This window comes from Mangifera indica, chromosome 6 (assembly GCF_011075055.1).
Source record: "Mangifera indica cultivar Alphonso chromosome 6, CATAS_Mindica_2.1, whole genome shotgun sequence".
NCBI classification, from domain to species: Eukaryota; Viridiplantae; Streptophyta; class Magnoliopsida; order Sapindales; family Anacardiaceae; genus Mangifera; species Mangifera indica.
The window spans coordinates 17,143,622-17,163,710 of record NC_058142.1 but is presented as its reverse complement, the minus strand read 5'-3'; the positions used below and the strand labels follow the sequence as shown (position 1 = coordinate 17,163,710).

The following is a 20,089-nucleotide window of genomic DNA, read 5'->3' as shown; positions in this document are numbered from 1 at the left end:
GCTCCTCCTTCAGACGGACCAGAACTTGTGTTAATCAAATAAACACTGACTGGAGCTGAAAACTATGCTCAATGGGCAAGAGATTTCAGACGAGCCTTAATTGCAAAAGACAAAATTGGGTTCATTGATGGCACTATTCTCATACCATATGAACCTAATCTTATGCGTTTTTGGACTCGATGCAATACTTTAGTGAGAGCATGGATTAGCAATAGTGTATTTGCAGAAGTAGCTGCTGGACTTCCACCCACAGAAGACGCTGGAGAATTATGGACTTATATCAAGGACATGTACGACATATTGGACCTTGCAAAAATATATACAATAAGACAAAACCTTGCTAGAATCAAACAAGGAAATCAGTCAGTGACTTTTTATTTCAATCAGCTCTCTGCAGCGTGGAATGAACTCGATGCTGTTGAGGAATTGATTATGGCTCCACTAGAAAACGACAGATTCAGCGTGCAAAGGATCGAGAGAGGCTGACACGATTTCTGATGGGATTGAATGAAGGTTTCGTGGCATTCAGAACCCAGGTACTTGCTACTGTCGAACCACCTTTGCTCCAGCGAGTCTTTCAACTTGCCGTCCAAGATGAAAGTCAGTGAAGTATAGGATAAGAAGAGACTGGTACAATGACATCATTCAACGTACCAAAATAGAGGAAACATGGTGAAGGTGGCTCGAATGACCTAGGGCATGCAAATTTTTTCCCTTTATATGAAAAGGTAAACAACCTAGATGCATTTAAGGAATTTGTCGACCAAAGCATTCTCACCAATCATAGAATGCGTCCTAAACAAAAGGGCAAGTTATACTGTGAACACTGTAAGCGGCATAATCACACGATTGACACATGCTGGAAATTACATGGTTGCCTTGGGTTTAATAAATCCAAGCCAGAAGGGTCCACAACAAACCAAATAACTTTAGCTCCGGACAATCCAAGCAATCTCACCTCTGGGCAATACAACCAACTGGTTCAATTGTTACGCTAATTTTCAAAGGGCAACGATGCTTCCGCCTCATATGCAGGTACTACCTTATGCCTTAATACTCTTATTTCTGCGAATGTTTGGATTATAGATTCAGAGGCTAGTGGCCACATTATATGCTCCCCCAACCTCTACACCAATAAAAAATATTTATCATCACCTACAACTGTCAAATTACTGAATGGGACCACAGTTCATGCCACACAAATAGGAGATGTTTAATTAGACAGCCTCATACTCAAGAATACCTTATGCATTCCTACATTCCATTTTAACCTTATCTCCGTATCCAAAATTTGTGCAGACAATAATTGTACCCTGACCTTTCTCCCTACTTTATGTACTTTTCAGGACCATTTCACTGGGAATCTAATGGGCTTGGGTAAACTACAATATGGGTTATTTTACTGGACACCAATTCCTACAAATTTAATGTTATCCAATAAAGATTGTATTACTTTTCCAACTTCATTTTATAATACAAATCAAATAAATAAAACCTCATTTATTTCTCACCAAAGATTGGGTCACAGTAATACTATTCCATATCTTACTTGTCCCATCTGTCATCTTACAAAACAGTCTCGCACCAAATTCTTGCATAGTACATCCACTACCACCAAAATATTTGATTTAGTACACATGGATGTTTGGGGTCCCTATAACACACCAAATTATGATGGTTCCAAATATTTTCTTACCATAGTAGATGATTTTTCTCGGGCTATGTGGCTTTATCTTATGAACTTTAAAGCCCAAACACACTCTTACCTCTTAAAATTTGTGACTATGGTTCAAACACAATTCCAAACCAAAATCTGATGCATTTGTACAGATAATGCTCGAGACTTCTTTAATCACCTCACCACATCCTTCCTAGACTCCCACGGTATACTTCATGAAAGCTCTTGTTCTTACACCTAAATAAAATGGTGTTGTAGAATAAAAACACAAACATCTTTTAGAAGTAGCCCGTGCCCTGAAACACCAAGCTTATATTCCTTCCCATTTTTAGGGCGATTGTGTGGTCACGGTAGCCTATCTGATAAATAGAATGCCCACAAAAGTTTTAGGTGGTAAAACACCTTTTGATCTTCTGTTTGGCAAATCACCCACCATCTAGCATTTAAAAGTATTTGGGTGTCGTTGCTATGCCATCAAATTACAGCATTCAGACAAATTTGATACCAGAGCAACACGTTGTGTCTTTATGGGTTACCCTAGGTTACAAAAGGGATATCGTTTGTATGACATTGAGGGAGACAAGTTTTTCATCAACAGAGATGTCATATTTCATGAAGACATTTTTCCTTTTGCTAATATGGCTTCAGATACAGTTCTATCTTCTCGGCCTTCAGTCATGGTAGATGACACTCCTCTTGGTTCCTTAGAATATGCCATTATCCCAGCTACAGATATGTTCCCTAACTCTTCTTTCACTGAACCTGCCTTTACAGTGGAATCTGATTCGCCTTCAACAGTTCCTACTTCTAAGCCCACAACAGTTGTTCCAACTACAACACCTCCAGTTAGGCGATCCATTCGAACAATCAAACCACCAATTTGAAGTACAGATTATGTCAGCATGATCCTCAGAGTTTGTAAAACCATACTCTATTTCTCAATTTGTAAGTTATGATAGACTTTCTTCTGCACACAAAGTTAATATTAGCCATATTTCTAAGCACCGTAAGCCTGAGACATACTTTGAGGTCGTTCAGTCTCCTGATTGGCGACAAGCTATGGTCGATGAGCTCCAAGCCTTATCCCTTAATAAAACTTGGGAACTTGTTCCACAACCACCACACAAACAACCCATATGATGCAAATAGGTTTTTAAAATCAAGTACCGTGCAGATGGATCAATCGAGCGTTACAAAGCTCGATTAGTAGCTAAAGGATTCACCCAACGAGAAGGACTCGATTATCAAGAGACGTTCTCTCCTGTTACCAAACATGTCACGGTTCGCACACTCCCAGTTGTTGCTGCCTCTTATGATTGGACTTTACACTGGATGGACGTTTATAATGCATTCCTTCATGGTGATCTAGATGAAGAAATTTACATGGAAGTTCCACTTGGCATTCGCAAGCAGGGGGAGACATCGATATGTTGCTTGCAAAAATCCTTGTATGGCTTGAAACAAGCTTCTCGACAATGAAATGCTAAGATCACAGAAGCATTTATCTCTCTGGGTTTTTGCCAATCAAAACATGATTATACCCTTTTCACAAAAAGGCAAGGAAAATCATTTGTATGCCTTATTGTCTATATAGATGATATTCTTATTATTGGGAATGATATCACGACCATCAAATCCTTAAAGCATCACTTGAACAAAGCATTTAGAATTAAAGATCTAGGGCCACCAAAATATTTCTTGGGAATTGAGATTGCAAGATCACCAAAGGGTATCTCTTTGAGTCAAAGGAAATATGCCTTGGAGCTCATATCAGACGTGGGGCTTTCGACATGCAGACCAAATATAACCCCAGTAGAGCAGAATACCAAACTTATTAGCAGAGAGCATGACCAACAACCTTTAGAAAGGGATCCATTATTATAAGATTATTCTCAGTACCAACGTCTGGTCGGACGTCTTATTTATCTCACTATGACTCATCCAGACATAAGTTATGCTGTTCAGATACTTAGTCAATTTATGCATACGCCAAAGCAATCCCACATGGATGTTGGTCTCAGGGTTATCAGATATCTTAAAAGATGTCCAGGCCTAGGACTATTACTTCCACGAAAGAAAGACTTAAAAGTAACAGCTTACTGTGATTCTGATTGGGGGACATGTCTTATGACTAGGAGATCACTCACAGGTTTTTGTCTAAAATTGGGAGATTCACTCATCTCATGGAAGACCAAAAAGCAATCCACTGTATCTCTTTCTTCAGCAGAAGCAGAATACAAGGCTATAGCAAAAACCACATGCAAGATTATATGGGTTCGTGGTCTACTAAAGGATCTTAGAATCGAAACCACTGAACTGATAAGTTGTTTTGTGATAATAAGGCAGCAAATGATATCACAACAAATCCAGTTTTCCATGAAAGAACCAAGCACATTGAAATTGACTGCCACTTTGTCAGAGACAAAATTCAAGAGGGAATCATAAAGTCATACCACATCTGGACAACAGAACAACCAGTAGATATTTTCACCAAGCCGTTAAGTTCCAAACAACACTTTTATCTCTTGAACAAGCTTGGGGTTTATGATATTTATAAACCACAAGCTTGACTCATAAACCCCAAGCTTGAGGGGGAGTATTGGAAAGTAAATCAGAATCATTGGATAAAAATCAGAATTATTGGAAAACAATCAGAATTATTGGAAAACAAATCAGAATCATTGGATAGGAATCAGAATTATTGGAAAGCAAATCAATCCTTGATACACACTAATCTTGCTATTCCATACTTAGATAAAACTTATTTTTGTACAATCTTTATTTGATTGATTTTATTTCCTTAGATAGGTCCATTTTACAGTATAAAATCATACTTTGTAATTTGTAAAAAATTATATACAATTTCTTTCTTTACTTATTTTTGAGCTCTCTGATCAATCCTTGATTAAATCATCTCTGCTCACTCATAATTTTGGCATTCTCTTATCTTGTAGAGAGTGAATATAACACTCCTAGACAAATTCGAAGGAATATAATACCTTTAAGCAACCAGTTATTTATACTCTTGTTAAAATTAAATGAATTTATGACTTTAACAAAAAAATAGTTGTTAAAAAGTTTTAACAATGAAAAAAATTTCATGTCATTTATTATTATAGTTTCTCTCCTTTTTTATTATAAATAATTGATCATTAGAATTATGAAATTAAATAGCACTTATAACGAGCAAATATATATTCGCTCATTATTTTTCTCTCACTAATATTAGTTTGTTTTATAGTGATATTTGTCTTGCAAATATGGGTGGACTTGCAGGTATACTTAATTCACCTACAAAAACAAGTATTTAGCTGGTATTGATAAAAAAACTTGGAACCTGTATTTGTTTTTTCAGATACCCATCGGTATCGTGTTGTCAACAATGAAATCTTTGCTATTGAAGCTATTAGCAAAACCGTGACTATTCAATTTAGGGAGGTCTAATTTCCGTGGCCAAAATGCTATGGCCCCTGCAAGGTTTACATAAATGATAAATTCCTGCCTTTTTAAGTCTCAAAAAGCCAGATTCTCATTTGCAATAATTTTTGTAAGTTAATTTTGTTAAGTGAACAAATAGAATTGTTATTTTTCGTAGATTTTTCAATTTTATTTTTTATTTATAAAACGACATATGTTTGAGTTGAAATATAATTTTTGAAAATATCAAAGGTGTTAATAAAATTTGTAGACATTTCAAAAACTCAAAAAAAAGTTTGAAGGTATTTATAAAATTTTTAAAATTTTATTATAATCTTTAATAGTTTCAAAAATAACAGTTACACTCTAGAAACTAAACAAAATATAATATTTTAAGGTTGCTTAGAGTTTTAATATTTCAAAGATTTAAACAATAAATCTTAAACTAGAAAAAATATACTGTTAATTTAACAATTATATTAATGGATAAAAACAGTTTTGTAAATTTAATAAAAGGAAAAATAGTTATTTCTAGAAAACTAAACAAAATTTATTAACGGAATTGGAGAATGGAGGAAAATTTGATTTTTTTAAAATTTAGAGGGTAAATATTTGTTGTTATATAATCGCTATAGATAGAAGAAAGAAATCCACTCAACCCTCTTTCTTTGATTTGTAAAGTTGAGTCACGATGTTGCTCGATTTGGTGAATTTGAGAACTTATAATTTAATTTGAGTATAATATTAATAAATTATTAAAAGTTAAAAATTTAGTATTTATATAATTGAAATCTTATTTTATTTTGAATATAAAGATAATTAATAATAATAAAATTATATGTATTTATTTTTTTATATAAATATATATACATTTATCTATTATTATATGATTATATAATTTTAAATAAAAAATAAAATAATACTTAATTATATGATGATACATATAAATATATATATAATTATATATTTAAAAAAATATATGTAATATTATTTAATTAATAAATATATAAATTATAAAATTTAATAATAATTTTTTAGTCCAACTTAAGCTAACCATTCCTATTTGGATCTCAAACACCAAGTCTTCTTTTATGTAATACATCGAAATTTAGACTTGAAACACGATTTATAAAAGGCATAGAAGGATTCACAAGTACAAACGCAAAAGGAAAAGAGCCCAAAAAAAAGACAATTTCACACAGTCCTTCAAAGATTGGAAAATCTCAAACGCTCTAATGTTTTTCTAAAATCTATTTAAAACCTATTTTTATAAAATTTTTTGAAGATTTTTTTTTTTTGTAATTATTTCTTTAAAAACATATAAAAGCATTTAATAATTTTTGAAATTCAATAGCTAATTAAACTAAATTATCTTTTAACTAATATTTTCAAAACTGAATCGAACTAGCCAATTCAACTAGGAAATAGCTTATGATCCACTTCAGTTTTTATTAAAAACTAGTTTTGGCATAAGACTCGGTCAAACTCAATGAAAATCGATGATACATATTGTTTTCTACTTGTATCATATTTTATCATAAAATATGTATTATATATCGAATTTTATCAATAACCATGGTATGCATAGTATAGATTTCTTAGAAATAATAAGTTTAAAAATTGGTTGAATAATATATGAGCTTTAAGGATGATAATACATGTTTTTTATCTTGAAAGTGAGTTGAAATGTTGGACCACATGTTATAAATGGTATCAGGGTTACTATTGTGCAGCGGAAATATAAAATACAACTTCTATGTTATTGAATATAATAAATAATTAAAGCAGAAAATAAAATGCAGAAAAATAAAAGAAAGAGAACACAAGAATTTACGAGATTCGATAAATGTACCTACGTCCTCAGTGCCGTTGACTACTTTCACTATCTCCAAAGAATAGTTACAAAGGAAAAATAAACTATTAGAGATCCATAATAATAGGATTTTCTCAATACAATTGTATTTGACTACAATTGTATTTGACTACAACTGTCTTAGAGATGATTTTGAATTAAAACCAAGACCTCTATTTATAGCCTTTGATAAAATACAAAGAGATTAAATTAATAGATGTGGGACATAAAGAGTCACTTATTTCAACAATCTCCACCTTGGCGATTTAACGAGTCCCACCAAATTTCCTTTATACGTTCTTCTTCAGTGACGACTTCAAATACGCCTTTCGGCGCAATTTAAGCTTACAGGATGTTGATCAAGTTCAAACAATGATTGAACTTGATCGTTGTTACCACCTTGGTCATCATATCTATAGGGTTCTCAGCAGTCTCAACATACAATAATAGATAAATGAAAAACCTATCTTGTAGCCTGCGAAAATATACACAATTATTATACTTGCTTCTTGTGTACCTATGCTCTATCATGAATTGATCAAATCGCTTGTACCACTGCCTTGGTGACTGTTTCAGTCCATAAAGCGATCTCTTCAATTTGTAAACCCAATTTTCTTTATCAGCAACCTTAAATCCTTTAGGCTGAGTCATGTAGATTTCCTCTTCCAAATTACCATGTAGAAATGTAGTTTTCACATCAAGTTGAACTAGTTCAAGATTCAATTGTGCTACCAAGGCCAACAAAATTCTAATAGAGGAATGCTTAACAATTGGAGAAAATACCTCATCAATCCCTTCCTTTTGAGCATAGCCTTTTGCTACCAACCTTGCTTTGTAGCGAATATCTTCTTTGTTAGGAAATCCATCTTTTCTTGCATACACCTACTTGCACCCAATTGTCTTCTTGTTCTTTGGCAATTGAACTAACTGCCAAGTTTCATTCTTCTGAAGGGATTGTAATTCCTAATCCATGGCTTTCTTCCATTTTTCAGCTTCTAGACTTTTGATTGCTTCTTTATAAGTGGAAGGAATATCATCATCTACAATTGGAAGTGCATAGGCCACCATATCAGCAAATCGAACAGGCTTACATATTTCTCGTTTTGGCCTATGTGATGTAATTGATTCTTGTTGCTGTTGAGGTTCTTGGGTTGAAACCTCTTCATCTTCACTTTCCTCCTCTACCACTGGAGTATCACTATCATTTTCAATAACTCTAACTAGGTTTATTGTTGTAATTGTCTCAAACTCCACCTGTTGCAGAATACACTCCATCTACTGTTGAGTATCATTGGTATTCTTTGTTACCTTCTTTAACATGGCAGATTCATCAAAGGTAACATCCCTACTATGAATGATTTTCTTTAACTTTGGACACTAAAGACGATATCCTTTCACTCCAGAACTAATCCCCATAAAGATTGCTTTCTTAGCTCTTAGATCTAATTTAGACTCTTTTATATGATAATAGGCATCGAACCAAACACACATAAGGAATCATAGTCGTTAGCAGGTTTTCTAGACCATACCTTAAGGGGTGTTTTCCCCTTAATTGTAGTGGATGGTAAACGATTAATGAGATGACATGCATATGTAACAATCTCAGCCTAAAATGGTTTGTCCAACCCAACATTGGACAACATACATCTAACCTTTTCTAGCAAGGTTCAATTCATGCGTTCAGCCACCCTATTCTGTTGTGGTGTTCCTTTAACTGAGAAATGACGTACAATACCTTCAACCTGACAAACTTAAAAAAACAAATCACTAGTAAACTCACCACCATTATTAGTCCTTAGTCGTTTGATCTTTTTACCAGTCTAAGTTTTAACCATCTTTTTCTATTTCAGGAAAACACCTAATACGTCATTCTTCTTTTTTAAAGTGTACACCTATGTCCTTCTAGAAAAGTCATCAACAAAAGTAACAAAGTAGTGTCTACCTCTCAAAAAAGCTGTCTTAGTAGGTCCCCACACATTAGAGTGAACATAATCCAAAATACCTTCAGTATTATGAATTACAGTACTAAATCTTACTTTTGTTTGTTTTCCCAAGACATAGTGCTTACAAAAATCCAACTTGCAAGTCTTTGCTCCTTTCAATAAGCCTTGTTTCACCAAATTAAATAAGGCTTTTTCCCTTGCATGTCCCAAATGCATATACCAAAGTCTGGTTGTTTCATCATCTACATCTTTTTCAGATACTACAGTTGCTGATCCAAAAATTGTACCACCATTATAATAATACAAGTTATTTCTTCTTGTACCTTTCATCACTACAAGAACACTAAAAATAACTTTCAAGACTCTATCTTACATTGACATCTTGAAGCCTTTGGATTCCAAAACTCCCAAAGAAATGAGATTTTTCTTTAACTGTGGTACATGTCGAACATCTGTCAGAACTCTAATTGACCCATCATTATTCTTCAAACGGATTGAACCTATCCCCTCAGTTTTATAAGGACTATCATTACTCATGAAAACAACTCCACTATTCAGTTTTTCATAATTGAAGAACCATTCCTTCTGTGGACACATATGATAAGTGCAACCTGAATCTATAAGCCATTCATCATACTGAGATGTCATTGGTAGACTTACTAGAGCAAAATCTGACTCATCTTTTTCAATTTCAACTACACATGCATTTGAAGCAACTTTGGTCTTCCCTTTATCTTTCCTTTATAACTTCGGACAATCTTTCTTCTAATGTCCCTTCTCTAGGCAGAAAGCACATTCATCTTTACTAGGTCTTTTCTTTGACTGAGATCTACCCTTTCTTTCTTGCTTGCATTTTTGACTTCGTCTTTTTATAGTAAGGGCTTTAATAATTGACTCTTTATTCTCTTGTTGATCTTTCTTTCGAATTTCATTATTATTCAAAACAGCACATACCTCATCGTAAGTCACTTTCTCCTTTCCATGAAGTAATGTAATACTCAAATGATCCAATTCTTCAGGAAGAGATCCTAGTAGAAACATTGCTTTATCTTCATCTTTGAAGGTTTCATTCAGGTTTAGTAAATTAGCTATCAACTGGTTAAAAGTATCAATATGATCACTTATACTTGTACTAGATTTTAATTAAAGATGAAATAGTCTCTTATTTAAATAAAGTCTATTCTAATTGCTCTTCTTCATATACTTGTTTTCTAACATCTTTCACATTTTACTTGTAGACGTCTCTTTCATGAATGGATATTTCTGCTCTCTACAAAGACACATATGAATTGTACCACAAGCTTGACGGTTGATCCTTACCCATTCTTTGTCATCCATCTTCTTTGGTTTTTCCTCCTCTAGAGCTATATCAAGATTTTCTTGACATAAGGCGTCCATCACCTCACATTGCCACAAGCCAAAATTGTTGCAGCCATCAAATTTTTCCACATCAATTTTTGCGGTTGTCACAATTGCCTTTGTTGATGTCAATGCCATTTTTTGCTGACTATGTTTTACTTGGTAGATAGTTTTTCAAATAACCAAGTTTCACAAATTTATATTCAATAGCTAAAACAAAATTACTATAACCTAGGATAGTAGTAAGTGCCAAAAAATGATAATATATGCACCAGGAAAGTACCCAGGAAAGATTGGTGGGAACAAAGCCTCCTTAAAAACCAACCTCCTTAGACAACATTTTCTTAGACATGCATATAACCATATAAATAGCTACTTACTGTCCTAAATCTAGGCTCTGATACCACTTGTTGTGCAGCGAAAATATAAAACACAACTTCTATGCTATTGAATATAATAAATAATTAAAGCAGAAAATAAAATGCAGAAAAATAAAAGAAAACGAACACAAGAATTTACGAGATTCGGTAAATGTACCTACGTCCTCGACACCGCTGACTACTTTCACTATCTCCAAAGAATAGTTATAAAGGAAAAATAAACTATTAGAGATCGCTAATAATAGGATTCTCTCAATACAATTGTATTTGACTGCAACTGTCTTAGAGATGATTTTGAACTAAAACCAAGACCTCTATTTATAGCCTTTGGTAAAATACAAAAAGATTACATTAATAGATGTGGGACATAAAGAGCCACTTATCTCAACAGGTTACTTCGTTTGTCTTTTTAAATGATGATAACAAATCTCAGTGCGAGGACATTAAATGCACACGTCCTCTTGTCCTACAGGGAGTGAATATAATACCCCTAAGCAAATCCAGGGGAATATAATACCTTTAAGCAACCAATTATTTATACTATTATTAAAATTAAATAAATTTATAATTTTAATAAGAAAAAAATAGTTGTTAAAAGTCTATTTTTTAACTTAAAAAGCTTTTACAATGAGAGAAAAATGTCGTTGTCACCTATCATTATAACTTATCTCGTTTTTTATCATAGATAATTGATCATTAAAATCATAAAATTAAATAATACTTATAACGACCAAATATATATCTATTTGTTATTTTTCTCTCACAAATACCTTTTTTTTTTTTTAATAGTGGTAGTTGATCTTGCAAATATGGGTGGACTTGTGGGTATACTTAATTCACCCACAAAAAACAAGTATTTAGCTGGTGCGGGTTAAAAAAGTTGGATCCTTGTTTGTCAAGTTTAGAGGTTTGTTCTTGCAGTAGCACGAGTCCTAGTATTTAGGGATTGGTTTAATGATATATGGGAAGGAGTTGCACATAGGTAACTTGCTTTTAATTAATAGGTATCATTCAAGGTGGTCTAATTTCTGTGGCCAAAAGATTATTGCCCACGCAAGGTTTACATAAATGATAAATTCCTACCTTTTAAGTCCCAAAAAGCCAAATTCTCATCCGTATTAATTTTTATAAGTTAATTTTCTTAAGTGAGTAGATAGAAATGTCATTTTTCATAAATTTTTCAATTTTATTTTTCATTTATAAAACGACATATGTTTGGTGTGAAATATAATTTTTAAAAATATTAAAGGCGTTCATAAAATTTTTACACATTTCAAAAATTCAAAAAGAAGTTTGAAAGTATTTTTGTAATTTTTAAAAATTTTAATATGACTTTTAATAGTTTCAAAAATAATAGTTACATATTAAAAACTAAACAAAACATAATATTTCAATGTTGGCTAGAGTTTTAATATTTTAAGAATTTAAATAATAAATTTTAAACTATTAATGATGTATTATTAATAACAGTTTTGTAATTTTAATAAAAGGAAAAATAATCACTTCTAGAAAATCAAACAAAATTTAGGGAAATCAATTAAAATCGACAGTCAATTTACCGCGTAAACCTTTTTCAATAAGAATTCTTACATTTTACCTTTTTAAACAAATCATATTTTTCATTCCAAAAATACCCCTTATCTAATTTCTCAGTGTTTATGTAGCTTTTCACCGATTAATCTTTTACATTTCAGACGATACGCAACTTAAATTTTTCTATAATGAATAAGATTTACAGATGAAAATAAAATTAATGATGGATATACTTGGCATTTTTTGAAAACGGTGCATTTCTGAAACATGGGTGCGAAAATGTGTATGGGTTGGTTCGTGAAAGGGTAACGCTGAAGGGGTGCGAGAACACAATTGAGTGCGTGAAGGGGTGCGAGAAAGGGTGCGGGAAAGGGTGCGGGTGCATGAAGGGGTGTAAGAATCGACTAAGGGTGCGAGAATGGGTGCAGGTACGTGAAGGGGTGCGGGAATTGACTAAAGGGTGCAGGTGCATGAAAGAGTGCGTGAAAGGGTGCGAGAATTTACTAAAGGGTGTGGGTGTAGGTGCGTGAAGGGGTGCGAAAATTTACTAAAGGGTGCGGGAATTGGTGCAGGTAAGTGAAGGGGTGTGGGAATTTACTAAAGGGTGTCGGAAATTGCACCCCTCCACGCACCCCTTTATATATAAAGGGGTGCAGAAAATGCATATGTATATTATATATATAATATATATAATATATATTATATATATTATAATAATATATATATATATATATTATTAATATAATATATATTTTTTATATTCCATGCACCCATCCCGCACCCTTTAGTAAATTCCTGCACCCCTTCACGCACCCATACTAATTCCTGCACCCTTTTACGCACTCGCACCCCTTCCCGCACCTTTTCATGCACCCGCACCCTTTAGTAAATTTTCGCATCCTTTCACGCACCCGCACCCTTTAGTAAATTCCCGCACCCTTCACGCACCTGCACCCGCACCCATTCCCACACCCTTTAGTCTATTTCCGCACCTTTTTATGCACCTGCACCCTTTCCCACACCCCTTCACGCACTCATTTGTGTTCCCACACCCCTTCAGCGTCACCCTTTCATAAAACATCATTAATTTTATTTTCATTTGTAAATCTTATTCATTACAGAAAAATTTAAGCTGTGTATTGTCTAAAACGTAAAAGATTAATCGGCGAAAAGCTATGGTAAACACTGAAAAATTAGGTGAGGGGTATTTTTGGAATAAAAAATATGATTTGCTTAAAAAGGTAAAATGTAAGAATTCTTGCCGAAAAAGGTAAAATGTAAGAATTCTTGCCGAAAAAGGTTTACGCGATAAATTGATTGCCGATTTTAATTAATTTCCCCAAAATTTACTATTGGAATTGAATGATTTTTAATTTTTTAAAATTTAATGGACGAAAATTTGTTGTTATATCAAACCTTGGGTGGGTAATAGTGATTTCACCAATTTCCCTCTGATGAAACAAAGTGCCTTTAATTGTCGGTTAACTCAGCTGTCATTATCTTCTACCATCGCTATAGATAGAAGAAAGAAACCCACTCAACCCTCTTTCTTTGATTTGTCAGGTTGAGCACGTTCTTGTTTGACTTGGTGAATTTGAGAGTTTGTAACTTAATTTGAATATAATATTAATAAATTATTAAAAGTTTAAAATTTAGTATTTATTTATTTAAAATTTTATTTTATTTTGAATATAAAATGAATGGATAATAATAAAATTATGTGTATCTATTTTAGACATATAAATTTATATATATTTATATATATCATCATATATCTGTATAAATTTGAATGAAAGATAAATTAATATCTAATTATGTGATAATATATATAAGTATATATATCATTGTGTATCTAAAATAGATACATATAATATTATTTAATTGATAAATATATAAATTACGAATTTTAATTATAATTTTTTAATTAAACTTTAGCCAACCGATTCTATCTCTATCTCAAACACTAAGTCTTCTTGTATATAATACATCCAAATTTAGACATGAAGCACGATTTATAAAAGGTTCACGGCATTGAAGATTCACTAGTGCAAACACAAAAGCGAAAGGACAAAAAAAAAAAAAAAAAAAAAAGAAGATGATTCCACACACTTCTCGAAAGATTGGAAAATTTCAAAACAATCTAATGTTTTTCTAAAATCTGTTTAAAACCCATTTTTTTAAGATTTTTGGAAGATTTGTTTTTTTTTGTAATTATTTCTTTTAAAAAAATATAAAAGCATTTAATAATTTTTGAAATTCAATAGCTACTTAAATTAAATTATCTTTTAATCAATATTTTCAAAATCAAATCAGATTGGATGGTTTAACTAGGAATCGACTCATGATTGGTCTGGTTTTCATTAAAAACTAGTTCGGATAAGACTTAGTCAAATTTAATCAAAACTGATAAACTAGATAAATCTATCAAAATTGACAAAACTAAATTTGGCCAAGTCTTATTATCTTTTGATGCTATTCTATCCATTTTTTACTACAAATTGTTATACTTCAAATTCGTGTACCATTTCAATACAACCATGTGGTTTTGGTAATGGCTAGGGTTAGACTCAAACCGAGTCCGTTCGAGCTCGAGCTAGAACTTGGCTCAAACGAGTTAGCTCGATTGAGATCGAGCTCGAGTTCAAGCTACTTGTCAAATTTTTCAGTTAAAATTTTTGATACAAAACAACGTCGTTTTGACCAATATGTATTAAAACAATGTCGTTTTAATAACGAAAAATGAGACAAACCAAATTTGAGCCGAGTTCAAGCTTAGCTTTCATGAGCTCGATGAACTTGAGCTCAGCTCAACTCGAATCCAGCCCTAGTCATGGCATATCTGATCCCTTGAGTGTATCATTCCAACTTTCGGTTTGATCAAATGTCTCCAAGGGCGTCTTCCTTTGGAATCTATCCTGTCATTCTTTATTTCTATTACATCCTGTCATTAGTTAAATTACATCTCATGAGTGTCGTTTTCATATCCTGAAATTCCTTTTATTGATTCATGAACTTGTCCAACGTGATTTGCATTGCATTTGGCTTGACCTTTTTTGTTTTTTTCCCTTCTTTGACATTTAGTGAAATCCTGATATGTTTATAACATGTGTTAAATAATTGATATTATTTAAAATATATATTATAATTTGATAATAAATTGAATCAGTCGAACCATAGGCCAGTGAAACAACCGATGATCACTTTGAATTTGGACCACTTTGATGGAGATAATTGTGGCAAAAATTAAACATCTTACTATATGGTACACTGACATTTCAAGTTGTGATGCCATTTATGATTTTTCTTTATTACTGGGTTAAAGTGGGAGTTTCAATTTCATCCACACGGTTTTATATATTAATGGTTCCATTTCCATATAATTTTTTATTTTTTGAGTAATGTGAAACCATGCTTAGTAAATTCTGATTATCCCTTTGGGGCAAAATTCAACTACCAAATTGTAAACTTTGAGGAGATTAACCCAACAATTTGTCATTCGGACTTACTTTAATAAGAACATATTAAAAAACGTAAATATGTACACTCAAATAAATATACAAAAGTGTGAAGTCGAATTTAGATTCCCTTACTTTAACGTCTAGATTTCACACTTTAACTAACTATTCTATTTGCGATGGTAAACTTATAAATATATAGGAAGAGAGAAAGAGAGAAACTTCCCCATAGATAAACATAAAATTATGGGAAGACACGATAAGAGCTAAGTTTGAGGTCAACTAAAGCTCAAATTGAAGCATACATATTGCCCAATACGTGTTGATGTATAATATCAACAAAAGGCTACCAAAAGGGTGAACATTGAATAGTATCATTGAAATGGTGAAAAATGCTACTATTGAGATAAATAGTATTATTGGATGAATAAACAAATTAATCTATCTCGAAACAAACAAAAGCTCAAACTTAAAATTAATTTGTTCAAATTGAATTATAAATTCAGTCTGAACCAATTCGGATCAAATCTACCCTTATGTAAAACATACCAATGAAGATCTTCCAACATAGAGCACTGATGGTATAATTATGGATGCATGCAAATTTATAAATTATATTGGATGTATAGATGTAGTGGAAAATGAGAAGTAAAGGCAACTGCAAAGAAACTCATCTCGAGAAGTGAATATTCTCAACTGATGGTTGCAAGAACATAGTGGTGGAGCTTTAGAACTTCTAAGTGGAAATCCTGAGTTTAAGCCTTTATCACGTTTGTGAAACCCTCTAATGCAAAGTTTGTTAAATGGAGAGAACAAGCAACAAAAATGGATGGAATAGGAATGAAGAAATCATTACCACGCACCTAGTCTAAAAACAAGCTAACTTATACAGTTGAACCAATTCAAGCTTGAGCTCAATAACCATTATAAATGGGGCATAAGATTATGAAATTAAACAAATCATATTAATTTAGAAACAAAATAACCTAGATTCGGTCAAGACACATTGTTGCAAGGTAAAATAATAATCTTGCCTTAATCTTAAATTTGATTGTATGCGATTGCCTTCTAGAGAAGAATTTGATGGGATGATCTGTGATCAGTTGTAGATATTAGCAGCAACAACATGAAACGAGCATGGTTATAAATAGAGGTGTCAACGGGCATGCTAGCGCCAAAGCGGTCCATTGTGCTGGCGGGCAAGCCGTGCCTAGGATTGCTACAGTATGGGTCTAACCGGCTGGGCTTACCCATGATTTGGCCCAACAGTTCTTGGGCCATGTTGTGTCATAGCTATTAACGATTTAACCCACTAACTTTTGACAAACCAACTTAGTGAATTATATATTTTTATATTTTCTTTTTCGATATTTTAATTTTTTTAGGTTAAACCTTTTGGATTCCCCTGTTAATTTATTATTAATCCTACCATAATATTAATAATAAATAATTAATATGTTTGTGTTCTTGTATTAATTCATTAATATTAATAATTTTAATGATATTAATAATAAATAATTAATGTGTTTAGATAGCTTCTATTACAATAAAACTATGTGTACCCACTTTGGGTACACAAATATATACACATTTATATGTGTCATTATGTGATTGGATGATTTTGAATTGAGAATAAAACAATCCTTATAACATTTATAACAAATAATTAATAAGTTTAAATTCCACATTAATTTATTATTAATCATTTTTTAAATAATATTAATAATAAATAATTAATACATTTGGACTTCTCATATACATTCAATGTTAATTTTTTTATTTACCATAACATTAATAAATAGATTTGTGTTTCCCATATTAATTATCTGAATTCCTACAACATTATTAATAAATAATTAATAATTCCTTTTTTTTTTATATATTTTTGCCTACTATAAAAATGGGTCAGCTCGCAAGTTTGGTTTTTAAGCTTTGACACAACTTGCTACAATAACAGACCATGTCACCCATGGGTGGGCTAAAAGAGGTGGCTTGGCCAACCCCTTGTCACCTTTAGCTGTAAATCATTAAAATCTGTATATTACATAGTTGCTGGCTGTGAGAAAAACGCAACACAAGAAGGGGAAGGGCTCTGTGCCAGCCAACTAATTGGCAAAGAAGCCAGCATCTTCTTCACAAACAGTCATCAGTTGCTTAAACTGTAAGATAGAGAAGCTGCAGAGAAAAAAGAACAAGGATAATAAGAGCAAAAAGACAGAAACCTGAAGCTGTGGAAAACTGCTAGCTTTATTTTTAATGGACCTTGGTTGCACAAGGGCATAAATGTAATAAAGAGTAACAAGATAGAGAAACCTGAACCTGTGGAAAACTACCAGCTCTATTTTCAATGGAGCTTATTTGCCCAAGGGCATACATGTTGTTTGAGTGAGATGACAAGAAGTTCATATACAATATTTGGTGATACATCATTATTGATAATTGGATTGGTACCCCGCTGGTGATCAATACTGAAATTACTATTTGTGACTGGAATCATTATGAAACATAACACAATTTTGCAAAGGTCAAATTGTTTATTATCCTCCAGCTTAGTTCTAGCGGAATGAAAATGGCTTAATGACAGCTCCAAGTATGACAAGTCCTTTTTTTACACGCTTACCGAAATCATACATAGAGAATTCAATGTCCCCAGAATCCATATATGTAGTTGTAAACGTCCCAACAAGGATCTCTACCCATTGATTTTTCACCTTTTTATTCAAATATTCTTTCCGAACTTCTGATGTTTCATTTGGCAGGAAGAGTTTCAGGTTCACTGGCTCTTCCCATCCATTTTCAGCTTCGTCCTTCATCATGAGGGTAAATGAAACCTGGTAAAGACTGGCTGGAGTGAGGTTCATTGTGTTGAATTTCCCTTTCACTTCAAAACTCTGTGAGTCTTGCAGTTCAGCCACGTCGACTCGAGGAAGAGAGTCGTGTGTCATAGAGTGAAGAAACCAAGTTCCTTTAGGGTATGAGAGCTCCCGTGCAAACAACATGAAGCAATTCTTATGGGACAACTTGTCAACCCAGAACTTCTGCAAAATTAATAACAGTTACCATGGAGATGCGTGTAATATAGTTCACTACAGGAAAGAATGTATTTTCTCGACTAGCTTTCTTCTAATACATATATGAGGTCGAAATAAAGCACTTCCACATGAAATAGAGCTGGTCTTTTTAACCGTGAAATGATGTAGTTTTGTATACTTACGTTGGAAAAGAGGCTAGGCATTAGTATGCAAATCGTCAAAGAAAGTCTCACCCCTTATCTAGTTTTTGAGGTAGAAAAGGTCTAATAACATCGAACTCTAGTATTGGAGTTGGGTTGCAACATCTCCAAGAGAGATCCAACTAGTAGTTAATTGCTTTTTCGGATGGTTAGTTGTAAAGAGTGTTAAACCATGACTTACCTCATCCCTTAAGCTAGCTTTCTGCCGACTTAATGATGATCATAAGAGTGAAGCATCTATCATTGGGATAGTCCTTTTTCACTGATGAATACACTTACAATTGTAAATATTTTGAATTCTTAACAAGTTTGTAGATTTGGTTTAGACTTTAAAAGATTCAGATATTTTGAAATAGGGATACATACGATTTGAGCGAAATTTTGAATTTACAATACTCAATTCTAGTTTGAGTTTATTTGAGTTAGTGTATAGTATAATTATTTGGAAGATAGTCGACGGGATAAATGGTGTCTTTGGATAGGTGAACAGTGTCACTGAGTGAATGAATAGTTCACCTGATGAATAATCGAGATAATGTCAAGTTGAGATTCTGAGCTGGCACTCCAGCTCAAGATCGAATTGTTCAAATAGAGCCAGTTCAAATTAGATCAACTCCTAATTCTGATATGAGAATTTAAAATGAAGATATCTGTATTTATAAGATATTACTTACCTTTTTCATTTGGTTTAAGAAAATTCCAGAGTAAAGTTGATCATATAGCTTGTCTATGGAGGAGGAACTGTCAATATGTGAAACAGCTTCTTCAAGAATGGATTCATAGTTGTGTATTGGGAGCTTCACTCTTGTTTGAGTAACCTCGTGCGCCATCTTCTGATCACTCTTTCACTCCTGTTAATCTTGATGATCAATGTACAACAACTTCTACATCTTTATAGGACAAAGAATTATTCGGTGATAAGGCATAAAAAAGCTCACAGATTCCTTGATGCGAACATGTCAGCTGGGTATTTGTGCACCTTGAATCGCCTTTTGAAAAGGATAAAATTATCGGATTCTCAGCCTTTTGCCACCCCTGAAGAACATATATTCTGTATATCATGGCGATTACATTATTGTTATATTGCGTAAAGAATTAAATATCCAATCTACATTGCTCTGTTTCTGCATCTTCCGGGTTCTGTAATTGACTGACATGATCTGTTTGCTTAGTGATATAGGTTGCCGGCTTACTTGGGGTTGATTACTGAATCTACTTTTACTCTTGCATTATATTTATC

At 32.8% G+C, this 20,089-nt stretch overlaps 2 protein-coding genes across 2 annotated transcripts; one reads left to right on the top strand and one right to left on the bottom strand.

The window, feature by feature from the left end:
- The first annotated feature begins 3,610 nt into the window (after window positions 1–3,610).
- Window positions 3,611–4,123, top strand: LOC123219729 (uncharacterized mitochondrial protein AtMg00810-like). The gene has a single exon (XM_044641714.1). It carries the CDS (start codon window positions 3,611–3,613, stop codon window positions 4,121–4,123), a length of 513 nt encoding a protein of 170 aa, XP_044497649.1.
- A 13,723-nt stretch (window positions 4,124–17,846) lies between these two features.
- Window positions 17,847–19,708, bottom strand: LOC123219497 (protein PHLOEM PROTEIN 2-LIKE A1-like). The gene is made up of 2 exons (XM_044641487.1): window positions 19,524–19,708; window positions 17,847–18,655 (listed from the first exon to the last, which is right to left on the bottom strand). The coding sequence occupies exons 1-2, from the start codon at window positions 19,677–19,679 to the stop codon at window positions 18,173–18,175; spliced, it is 639 nt and encodes a 212-aa protein (XP_044497422.1). The 5' UTR covers window positions 19,680–19,708; the 3' UTR covers window positions 17,847–18,172.
- Between the last annotated feature and the right edge of the window lie 381 nt (window positions 19,709–20,089).

Excerpts from the sequence above, each read along its gene's own strand:
- LOC123219729 (XM_044641714.1), top strand. The coding sequence starts at position 3,611 with ATGACTCATCCAGACATAAGTTATGCTGTTCAGATACTTAGTCAATTT.
- LOC123219497 (XM_044641487.1), bottom strand. The coding sequence starts at position 19,679 with ATGGCGCACGAGGTTACTCAAACAAGAGTGAAGCTCCCAATACACAAC. Across the intron at positions 18,656-19,523 it reads TCTTAAACCAAATGAAAAAG|AAGTTCTGGGTTGACAAGTT; the intron begins GTAAGTAATATC and ends TTAATTTTGCAG.